This window comes from Vanessa atalanta, chromosome 20 (assembly GCF_905147765.1).
Source record: "Vanessa atalanta chromosome 20, ilVanAtal1.2, whole genome shotgun sequence".
Classification (NCBI taxonomy): domain Eukaryota; kingdom Metazoa; phylum Arthropoda; class Insecta; order Lepidoptera; family Nymphalidae; genus Vanessa; species Vanessa atalanta.
In genome coordinates, this window is record NC_061890.1 from 6,882,909 (window position 1) to 6,895,112 (window position 12,204).

The window sequence follows — 12,204 nt, forward strand, 5'->3', positions numbered from 1 at the left end:
TCTAATATATTATCGATAAATAGTACAACCCGGACGATTAGATATCACTAAAAACTATTTTTTAAATTCGAGAAATAAGGTAAATAGTAATTGCAATTACAATATATAATAAGTAATATTATATTATAAATATGCTGGATATCCAAAACGAAAACGCAATAACTAATATACATGTGCATTCCATAGTTTATAGTTGCGTAAAGATCTAAATATTATTATTATTATTATTAAAATAAATAAGAAACCAATCCATATTAAAAATGAGTATTGAATATTATAATGGATGTATATTACAATTTCTTCTTGAAAATTATTTAATAATTTTCAACGGTATCACTTAGTTGGTTCAATTAACTTAATTACTTTAATATCAGCGTTATTTAAATCATACTGTCACTGTTTATGTTAATTATTGGCAATGATTAATAAAAATGTATCGATACTATACTAATTTCCGAATATTTCCCAATTCCAACCCTAATATGATGCAGGGAAACAGCATTGGTCGGCTTAGCACATGCGCAAATCGTGTTTTCTCGTTTCGAAACTTGAATCTTCTTTACGTCTTAACGTCTGAATCGAGCCTAATAAATCTTAAACGACTGAGGGGACATTATTTGCCTTCGTCTAAACTATTTTCTTAAGGAAAACGCGTCAATATTAGCCCTTCCACCCTTTATAGTTTGTAGGAGCTTTTGATTCAAAACAGTTCGAGGTTTTCGTTCAACGTTCTCGTTACAAAGTGTTGTTTAGGTTTATTTCACACTTAATTTTTATAATTTAGCATATTTATGGTTTAATTATGTTTTATTTCCAAAATGCCTGTATCAATTGCCTGTCTGCACAAATGCATAATTTAAGGGGACACAAAAACAAAACGGAAGTTATTTTTGCTATTAATAACAAGGAAAATAACAAAGTGTATAACTTCTAGGAGTATGTGGAAGGTATATTTTCTCTTACTATGATTTCCCTTACGGACATTCGTGTTTTGATACATTATATCAGTTTTAAAGAAAGTTTTGTATACCATAGTTTAGGCGGCCATGGACTTGTGTAAACAACAATAGGTACATATTATCTTGTTTTATCTTTATTAATGAACAAGATAACGGAACCCTTGCCAGTTCCAGTTTTTTGTAAAACGATCCCCACAATCATTAGCATACCGATCTTAGCTATATTATAAGGGTGGGTATCTAGTTACGTATGTCACCAGCTTTTCCTTGTTATTTCGTCCTTTTGACATTGATTATTAAATGTGTGATTATAAATATGCAATTCCGATGTAAAATTTTCTGGATTCAAACCCTGAGTCAAGGCCATAAAGTTATTAAGTTATTCTCTCCATAAATTCTCAGTAAAAGTCCCAAGTTTCTAAATTAACAGTGATTACATTCTCGTGCCTCGAAAAGTACGAAAAATCGTTGATCTTATTACATATTATTATATATTCCATCGTATGAGATTGAGATAATAGAGAATGCACCTGTGTTCACGCACACACTTAAGCACTAATTTTCCTGGGCATTGGCTAATCTATCTCGAGGACGGCCGCCGTGACAGGAATCGATCAATAGGTACATCAAATTCCATCAATATCGGATAAGATAATTCCGTCATAAAATGAAAAACTTACCTGTTTATAGTATTAAAGTAACTTTACGTTTATTCGATGGAATTTTCGCATTGTTATAGGTAAAAGTTTAGGGCTAAGTTTACAGCTATTTAAACTAACAAATATATAAACTAATGCCTATAAATATCCCTCTGCTGAGTTAAGGCCACCAAATCACATATTCGGCTGAATTTCACGTATGAAGTATATTCACCAATGAAGTGTATTCTTTAAGATATAACTTACTAGCTCAATATAATCAGAAAGAAAATGAACTATCCAAGAATCTTAAGTTTACGATATCTAAATATATAATTAGAATGTCTACATACAAATCAAATACACATGTCTGTAAATAGATAAGTCACAGTTACTATTTATCGAAGGTTGTAAACCATTTGACCGAATATTTTAATTTATTTTATATTTCAGTCTTGAATCAACAGCATAAATTGTTTACTTTTAATAAAAAATGCCATCTACACATTTCAAATTGGTCTATTAGCTTAGAAATTTCTTACAAGATATTTCAATAAATGCATTAAAAAATAAAACACATTGAGTTTTACGGCTTGGTTTAATACATATTATTATCAAAAAATGATCACAAACGTACAAAACAAAACAAAACGTACAACAAATGTACAAAATTTAGGAATCTGGCAAGTGTTGCCATATAATGAAAACGGCAGCACTCGCTTGTTGTGTCTCTATTTTGTGCTAACATCTAAAAACCACAAGTTGGTGGTAATAAATTTAAACATACTCCAATTTTGTGACAAATTTATACTAATATTATAAATGCGAAAGAAACTCTCTGTTTCTGGGTATCTTGATGAAATTTTATTTGAAGCACAACTTTAATTCCAAAAGACATGGCTACTTTTTCAGGACTATTTCTCTTGACCAACCCCTCAAACGCGAGCGAAGACGCAGGTGACAACTAGTTTCATATTACAATCACAAGTTAAATAAAACACTATTTTACATACAAATATTTATTTTAAAAAATGTTACATAAATCTATGACAAACATTAGTAGACACTAGTTACCACTAAGTTATGTGGATTATTTTCAAAAGATTAAAATATTTCAGATCGAGTCCAACTCAAGAAACAAAGAAATGTTTGATATTTCTATTTATTCAACATATATACGAAAATAAACACACTAAAAATTAAAGGTTTTTTTTTTTTAATATTGCATTAATTTTCAATGTTATTTGGCGGACAAGTCGAGAATAGCCATTCAAAAATCGAAAACGACCGTTAACGACAGTTAGACTTATTTAAATATGAATTTCTAATTTCCTGACAAACTAACGCAACTACACACACTACACGCTTTCATTTCTTACAGGAATGTCTTATTGTTATATCATATAAACTTTAATTTGTCAAGTTGAAACCTTTAGACATAAATGTTTCAGTAACACTTGTGCTAGTAGATCAAAACAAAATCATTGCTGAGAGTGCTTGAGCCTTAACGACCTGTTTTTTTTTTTAATATGAAATGGAAAGGCAGATTGGGAAATGGCTTTTTGGTATGGTATGGTATAAGTCGTCACCATCGCCAATACACTACCAACATTGGGAACAAGATGTTATGTCCCTCGTGCCTGTTATGCAAGCTGTGTTACACGATCTCATTCAGCCCTTCAAAGATCTGTCAATACACAAACTAAATATGTATGAAATTTAATTAATTCGGATTATATCATAAATATGAAGCTTGAAAAAGTAACAAGCTACTTTTATTAAAAAAAAATAGTTACAATCTCTTCGCTTTTATTTATTTTTATTAAAGAAAGAACGTTGCTTAGAATGTATTTAGATAGAAATAATTGCTGAATTATTATTGTTTTTTAAAACATCGTCATGTAAATGAACTGATAAAACCCATCAATTAAATCCCAAAAACGATCAATAGTGCTGAAATATCTTACTACAATAGTGTATTCGATTTTTTTTTTTTATTAATAACAATATAAATGTATGTTCTCAACGTATTTTAGACGAAGATGTTAACTGGTCGCGTTGAGTGATTAAATCTTTTTTCTTCTCTTCTCAGGCGTATTCTGGAAGAGCGCCTCGTCTGCTCGGATCAGCCGATTGACAGCGCGGCTCAACGATACATCTGCCACCAAACAAATATGTCAGAATTTGTTTTATTATTTTTATATATAGCAACACTTTTATAGTACATTTCTCAATCAATCTTTTGTAACGAATTATCTCTTTATAATTGTTTTTATTAAAAAAAATAGCAATCGTAACTTACTAATGCTACACATAAATAATCTAATTAGTTACTAATATTTTAATATATGTACATTTAAGATATATATGTTGCGAATTCTAATTATAATTTAACATGCACTATGAATAAAATGAGTATGTTTTCATGCGATTTCATACATCAGTGTTGCCATATTAAAAATATAATGGTAAGCAGATTGTATCAACTTAATCACTCAATGCATTAAAAACTATTAAAACTAAAACGTCATTTAAATGAAACTAATACTTTTTGGGGAAAAAAAATCGTTTAATGTGAAAAAAGTTTAACAGTCTACTTACTTTTAAACATAGCCTAATTCTATTAAATTCTGCACAAAATATAACCCGAATACGAGTTTATATTTAAGTATATATAAATTGAGCGTTAGGAACGGTATCATTTAGCTAACAACACCGCGCAAACATTTTGTACTTTAGTGAGGAGTAACGTACGTCAAAAATCTTTTTTTTTAACTGAAAGATTTTTAAGCAATTGTCAGGCCAAGGCAACTCTACATAAGTACAAAAAAAGCAAACAAAGTGTTTGGAAAGAATAGGCATTCAATTCCTTTTAATGGTATTATATAAATTTTAAGTAATAATATGTCAACAATCGACAGCCTCCAAAAGAAATGAACGCTTCTTCTAGTAATTTATAAAATCGGATTAATTAACGATCTTCTCGTAGTAAGACAACTGACCGACTAACGACGAGTGCTATTATCAAAACGATTTATTTTATGCAGAATTAAAATACTATAGTAATAAGTTGTACTGAAAATATTTATATCCGCGGTTATATTACATAAAAAAATCGAAATATCAACATGCAGTTACATACTTATCGCTACATCTAGTGCAAAAGATTGAATGTCAAAATTGTACTATTTATAAAACAAGACAATTAATTATTTATTTTCTTTAAATAGTAGTGGATAAATATTCTACTATTTTATATTATCTAATAATTTAAAAGAGTTCAAATGCATTAAAATACATGTAAAACTATAAACACATACGACCTTTTGCAATAACAGCAGCGATAGATGTCTTTACATGCCCGGGAAATAAATTTGACTTTTCATTTTAAACTAATATTCTTTATATTGTATACTATGTATTGTTTATTCACTCACCTAGGCGCGACCCTCCGCATTAAACTAGATGTAAAATTTAAAAACAAATGTAATAAAATTATATTTATATATTTTTATGTTGTCTGTACTCTTATTTTAACATTTTCACGCACACTAAGACATCTTGTAAACACGAGTGTCAGTGTATACTACTTGACGCCGAGATTTTAACTTAAAGGGGCGCGCCCTCGTTAGTGAATTTATATATTAAAGTAATAACTATTTAAGCTTTTATTATCTGTTTCAAATACTGTTGGAATAGATTTCAGAAAGGATTGCCGTGTGACAGCAAGTAAAGCCCGATTGTACAGTTAGCACAACTATCGAAATTATTTATTTCTAAGTTTTACATATATAAAGCAGAAGAGTTCGAGTGGGTTTTAACAAAGAATTATATTTACTTTTATGATAATTTAATGGTATATTTTACATAATCCTAACAGCATTAGGACAGATAATATAATATGTAAATAACATGACTTCGTATACATTTCAAATAAATGAAATACTAAAATTTCATTGTATTTCTTTCATAATATCTTAATATTTAATACTTTTTATTCAATGTTACCGTTATCAAACAATCACGTATAAGCCCTTATACACCTGTAGAAACTGTATGGAACTTCTTACATTAATTTGAAATTAAGTACATAAATTAATAATTTAATCTAATAAATAAAACATAAATAATTACGACTAAAACACCGAGACAAGTCGATCACCATCAGTAAAACATTCATAATAATTCATACCGAATAATATGTTAAAGCTTTAAAAGACTACACAGACTCGATATTTTCTCTATGGCCTATTCCAATCGAAGAATAAAGATAAACAAACCATAGATTCACATAATCAATGTTTTCTTAAAATTTCTTTGTTCATAATACAAAAGTATAAATTATTTCTTGCTAACTAATTTAGTTTTAATTACAAAGTTCTGATAACAACTTTTCGAAATTCAAAACGCTATTTTTTTTAATCCCTAATAAATAACCATAGATTATTAAAAATTTCGACCAACTACATAATGTCAATATGACTGACGACGTGTTTTATTTCTTTATATTTTCTTCCTGTGATTGGAAATGGCAAAAAAAAACAGTGTTTTCAATTGCATCCAAATTTTAAAAGTACAATAAAAAATATCGAGTCTTTAAACGTAAATTAACTAGAACTAGAAGTCAATTAATTCAATACATCGATTAAATATTAAAATATAAAAAAAAATTGTAACTTTATACTTTATAATTGATCTCTACCAAACCCAATGACAACTTTTGACTTAAATATTGTGTTTTGTTGTACTTAGTTTACTATTTGTTTTAATTAAATAATTTATATAAGTACGCAGGTCAAAATAACATACAATAAATAATTTCAAACAGCTCAATTTCAATATATAAAAAACCTATTAAACTCCCCCATTTTAAATGATGTTACCATATCCAAAATATAACGAAATAATTTATTAAAATACCTTCCCCGCCTTACATAATAATTCTATTTTATTTTATATCAGTATATACCACGTTACATATATAAAATGAATATAAATAAAAAAAAGTTTTGCTTGTTACAAAATGGAACAATAATTACTTGTATATTTTTTTTATAGAGAACCAAGTTTTCTTTATTATTATTCAAAACTAAGTCTCAAATCCGAATGTATAAAAAAAAATTACAATGAAGTAGTTCATAGTTAGTGAGTTTTATATATCAATCAATATTTTTCATAAATCAATTAATATCATAAATATATCTCTTGAATTCTTATATTTGAATTAATTTATAACAAATTATACCTATATTTTTTAATATCGAAATTTATCAATGTTACCTCGAAACCAGTTCTGATTCAGATTATAAAATCGATTTTATAAAACAATGTAATTTAAAAAATATAATAAATTAAGCATTTAAAAAACTATCTTACGATTGAATTTATATTTTCAAAAAACTTTCTATCCCTATTTCGTTATAATTTTATCATTAATATAACATTGTTAATAATTTTGTATATGAAATACACTATCATAGAAATACACCATAGAATAAATTTATTTCTCATTCAAGATATATGGTGAATTAGAAGATTATGTTCGTTTAGTTATAAATACTACAATAAACTAGATATAGCTAGAACATTGCAAGACGAAATTTAACGAAATTCGAAAAAATATATATTTGATCTAAAATTAAAATGTTCTAACTACATAACTGTCATTGAATACTTACAATAAAGTCTGAAACCCTGTTTATGTGTACTTGGTATTAAATAATATACATATGAAGTTTCATATTTATATACTTATGTATGTAGGTGTGAATGTATAAAACACATCACACATACAAGTCTAACTGTATTTATATAAGCAGTCTTGCCAATATGAGAAATATTAATTATCCGAATCGGTCCTAAGCTGAATATAAAAATCAAAGCCAAGTTTTATTTGTAACAAGTTGGAAGTCGCTGGAGTTCAGATAATTTTAAACTGCTATGGTTGTAGAACTGTGTTTGTTAAACTTTATAAAGTTAATTCTATGTGTGACAGTTCGTTTTTCTTTATTACCAATCTATGTCTGATTGTCCGAATTTTCGATTATCCAAATCGACCCCAGTCCCAATTAATTCGGATAATCGGCGTTCTACTGTATTTTAAATTAGAGGGAATAGTGATAGTTCTTTGCAAAGAATAGTATATAATTTAAAGTATCTTTGCCACAGAGTTTATATAGGGAAGTTGATTGATTACAGGTGATGGTGCTCTGGCACCAGAAAAAAAAACCAGTCGCTCAAAAAGTATCATTCAAGACAACAAGGAAGATAAATTCCTAAATAGTATTTTTCATCATACTTGAACATTGAAAATTAATTTACTGAATATTTCCTGATAATAATTGAAAATGACTCTCATAGTTTCAGACTTTACCATAAAGTATAGCTGCACTAATGATACCATAAACAAATCTACTCTGGCAACACAGTAGGAACACTGTAGAAATTAGAAAATCAATATATACTATTACTCAATAAAAGCATGTTATATATGATAAATATGTAGCCCATAAAGAATAAACTAAGTCTTGTTAACAAAATTGACGAAAATGCAACATTTGCCATAGACAACATATCATTGCTATTATGTGCCCTTTCTACACAAGGCAATCATCAGCACTGTACAAGATGCACTATGTAGATTATCAGAATGGTCTTGTGTAAGAAGGGTCATTATAACTAATTATACTGTTATTAATCAAGGCATCCATTTATGTAATTATTATATTTACCAACCAGGAGTTGTATTTGCAAGACGTCTCATACGTCTTGTATTCCTATCCTGATCGCGGATCTTCTTCTCCATTTCAGCGTTAGTCAGTGTCTCTAGGTATGGAGCCCATTGCTCGGCTTCTGATTGTTGACGGTATGGCGTCTGAGATAGAATAAATTCAAAATATAATTAAAATTTGCATGAGTCGTTATTTTTACTTTATAACGTTAATAAGGCCACCTCTTCGATTCTTCTCCTTCTCATAAGCTTAGTTTCTCTTTATTATTCTGTCGCTTAGTGCTATGGACCCAATATCATTAACCCTTGCTTTGGTAATTAGATATTAGTTTTTTTTTCTATAAAATATGCTCTTTTGCATAACTTTGTTAGAATTAGTAATTTTACGTTATTTTGGCTGTATTTTGTGAGTACTAAGCTAAAAATTTAATCTCAAGCTTTGCAGTAGAGAAAAACACAATCCGGAAACTTGTATGTATATATGTAACTTATATGGAAAAGATATCTCCAACTCATGCTTTTCATACATAGTTCTATTATACATTTTATAAGTGGTATATGTAATGAAAAATAGTTTACCTCCACTATAGGCAATGGTGCTTCACTGAATGCATATGTGCGCTGATGCCAGCTGAGTTGCCCCCGCACACTATATGCAATACCTGTCACAAATTCACCCCCTAGACCCAATTCTGCACACAGTTTCATCGCAAATTGTTCAGGATTATTCTCCTTCTCTGACATATCCCATTCAACCTGTAAATTTCAAGAAAAAATATTTCCTATTCTTATTATCTTAATAAGAATTAATATTGATGTGATCATTGTCACACCCTTTCTTTTTACTTAATAAGAAAGGGTGTGACAATGATCACATCAGCCTTCAACATTTACACTACACTTTATTTTACCAACATTTGTTAAATTTTTATGTAAATAAGAGTATTTTACACATTACAGAACAGTTTTAAGTATTTTGGCAAGAGAATTATTAAGCATTCTTTGACTTTTTGATTGAAAAATTCAAGACTTTAATTAACATTTTTTAAGGACTTCATAATTATTAAAGTATTACCTGATCAACAAGAGAAGTGTTTCCCACGTGAATATTCAACTTAATAATGACCCTTTGATCAGATTGCTCTTCCAAGATAGCGGGAGGTTCACTCGGGAAGGCATCAATTTGCTGACGAATAGATGTTGCAATCGCTGGTATAAATGTGCTTGTGTTCAACTCCAGATCATCACAAAGTACTTCCGCAAACTGCTCTGGAGTAATGATTGATTCTGGCAAATAAAAAAATCAGCAAATACTTTATAACATAAAAAATAGTCAGAAAGTTTTAGTTGAAGCTAATTAAAAACAAATGACTTATCATAACTTACTTTGCGCTCCATTAAAAATAAACTAATTAATATATAGTAGAGTATAATAAAACTGTGTAAACAGTTTCACTCTTTACAATTTAGTCTTATTCTTACGTAATAAGAAAAGATTCCTTCATAAAATTGTAGTAGGAACATTTGATTCCATCCAAATTTGTATGTTGTATGAAAACATGAAACATTTATCATTTATTTGGAGGGACTTGTGGAAACCTATCTGCATAGGTACCACCCACTCACATACCAATAAACAGTAATACTTGGTATGGCTGTGTTCCTGTTAGAAAAACAATTGGGCCAGTAAAACTGTAACACACATGAGGACATAACATCTTAGTTCTCAAGGTGCATTGGCAATGTAAGAAATGGTTATTCTCACCATGCAAATATCTATGAGTATTGGCGATCACTTATATATGGTGTATAAATATGGGATCTCATGAGGAAATGACTTTTCCAAGTTGAACGGAAGTATATATAACATTAGCTAATTTGCAAATATTTAAAAACAAAATAGAGTAAGTATACATAGGGATAGACATTTGTAAAGGACTTTAACATAAAATGTCTCAACATTTATGTTTATTTATTTAAACATTAATTACCATTCTTATTCCATGTAAATGTGTCTCTTAACTTCTGACCCTCGATCTCCATGTCTAGTCTGATCGGTACCAAGATTTGTTTCTGAGAAGAATTCTCAAGCATTGCCGTCATATCCGTATCATCGAAACAGAGTGGGAAAGTTCTAACCTATTTATGATAAAATATTTATGATTAATTTTGCAAATAAAAACACAATTATATACTTGACAGTTGGGCTTTGTGCAAGCTCCAGAAAAGGTACCACTCACTCATCATGTATTCTGTTGAAAAACAATGCTTAGTATGTAGTTACTATGGGCACAAAGGACTTAACATCTTAGTTCCCAAGATTGGTGGCTCACTAGCCATGACTCTGATAGCATGAATGAATGATTGTATGAATTATTATAATTTATTATATGATAACAAAACTATAAAGAATACATTAATAAACACATACTACCTTCTTATTGTGAACTCTAGTTCTACTGATTGGAGTAGCCTGTGGAACCGCATCCAAATGGGATGAATTTGGCATAACTGGTAGCCATGATGGGTTATGCGGCTTCTTGCTCTTGCTCTCACGAGGAGTGGCAAGTTCTTGACTAACAGATACTGCTTTATATCTAAATTAGGATACCAAATAATGAAATTAATGAAATCATATTTAACACTCTTTTTATTATCAAAACAAATATTCCAAGTTTCTGGAAATAGTTTCGGATAATTGAAACATTAACACAGTTTATTGAAAGATGGATGAATGGATAAAATTTGCATATCTTTTATGGATATTTAGGATTTTATCCAGAATCAATGATTGAACATTGATCTGATAATACACATTATTTTAAATAACTTACTTTTCATCGTTCCCTTCGATAATATCCTCAACTTCAGATGCCTTCAGCAGTGATACAGAGCTAGACAGAACATGCGGCCCTAACCCATTATCGACTAATCGTTTTCGTTCTTCATTTGTTAGGGTCCTCCTGGCCATGCCAGGGTACTTCTTGTAGAGTGACCCACGGAATAACCGTAAGTAATTTCCCACCTATGAATCATTTTTAAAAATATATAGTCTAATAGATAAGAATTTATACAGGCGATGTATATTTAGGTTAGTGAATAAAATAGTCTTAGGAGTCCAAATACCTCAGATCCAACACAATAAAATTCGCCGCCTTCCTCAATTTGAAAACTGATCGGCTTATCGCCGTATGTCCTTAAAGCCATTTTTAATGTTTTTCTCTTTCTTTTACCCAACAAATAAATATACTATTACTCAAGAAATGAAATTAACATAAAACTAGAATGAAGCATAACTCAATACAACAAGCTCAAAGCTGAAGCTATACAAATTATAATAGACAATTCTTTTTTTCGTATTTTGACAACGTCAACAGATTAAAGTATTCTCACCATAGACAAGGCAACTAAAATAAATATTTACTTATACTTTTGTGTAAGACTTAAAAACTCGTTAAACTTATTGTGACTGTTTGATTGTTATTTCTTTATTTTCTATTATTAATACAATGATATATTTAATACAGATGATAAAAAGGGACAAACCCTTTCCGTGTAAAACATTTGATCTATATAATTTTATATAGAATATAAAAATAAACCTTTGAATCTAACCAACATGATATCAATAAGTATTGCTGATAATTATTATGCAGTCAAATTATATAAAAAATTATGCTACAAGATTTAAGCCCAGTTCACCCCTTGTAATCGATTGATTGTTAATTCAATCTAATGCACTCAATATTTTGAACTTGACATCGTTATCTAATAATTTATAATGTGTTATTGAATAGTTGTATTCAACTATTCAATAACACATTAGTTGTATTATTAACTTATTAGTTGTATTATTTTAGGTAAAAAAGGCACGTCG

General features: G+C 29.1%; 1 protein-coding gene across 2 annotated transcripts; it reads right to left on the bottom strand.

Annotated features, from left to right (window-relative positions):
* Window positions 1-2,645: 2,645 nt before the first annotated feature.
* On the bottom strand, window positions 2,646-11,649 carry LOC125071954 (SWI/SNF-related matrix-associated actin-dependent regulator of chromatin subfamily B member 1-A). 2 transcript variants are annotated; one of them, XM_047682401.1, is made up of 8 exons: window positions 11,454-11,649; window positions 11,162-11,352; window positions 10,762-10,924; window positions 10,319-10,466; window positions 9,403-9,614; window positions 8,907-9,083; window positions 8,333-8,471; window positions 2,646-3,755 (listed from the first exon to the last, which is right to left on the bottom strand). In XM_047682401.1, the coding sequence occupies exons 1-8, from the start codon at window positions 11,532-11,534 to the stop codon at window positions 3,664-3,666; spliced, it is 1,203 nt and encodes a 400-aa protein (XP_047538357.1). In that variant the 5' UTR covers window positions 11,535-11,649; the 3' UTR covers window positions 2,646-3,663. The 2 variants fall into 2 exon arrangements, with proteins under 2 accessions (XP_047538357.1, XP_047538358.1); XM_047682402.1 differs by lacking the exon at window positions 2,646-3,755 and having other exon boundaries at window positions 8,325-8,471.
* Between the last annotated feature and the right edge of the window lie 555 nt (window positions 11,650-12,204).

Bases quoted from the DNA above. Each gene is read 5' to 3' on its own strand.
- LOC125071954 (XM_047682401.1), bottom strand. From the start codon at position 11,534: ATGGCTTTAAGGACATACGGCGATAAGCCGATCAGTTTTCAAATTGAG. The intron at 9,084-9,402 runs GTAATACTTTAA...TGAAATTTACAG, and splicing joins ACACTTCTCTTGTTGATCAG to GTTGAATGGGATATGTCAGA. The intron at 8,472-8,906 runs GTAAACTATTTT...ATTCTATCTCAG, and splicing joins CACCATTGCCTATAGTGGAG to ACGCCATACCGTCAACAATC.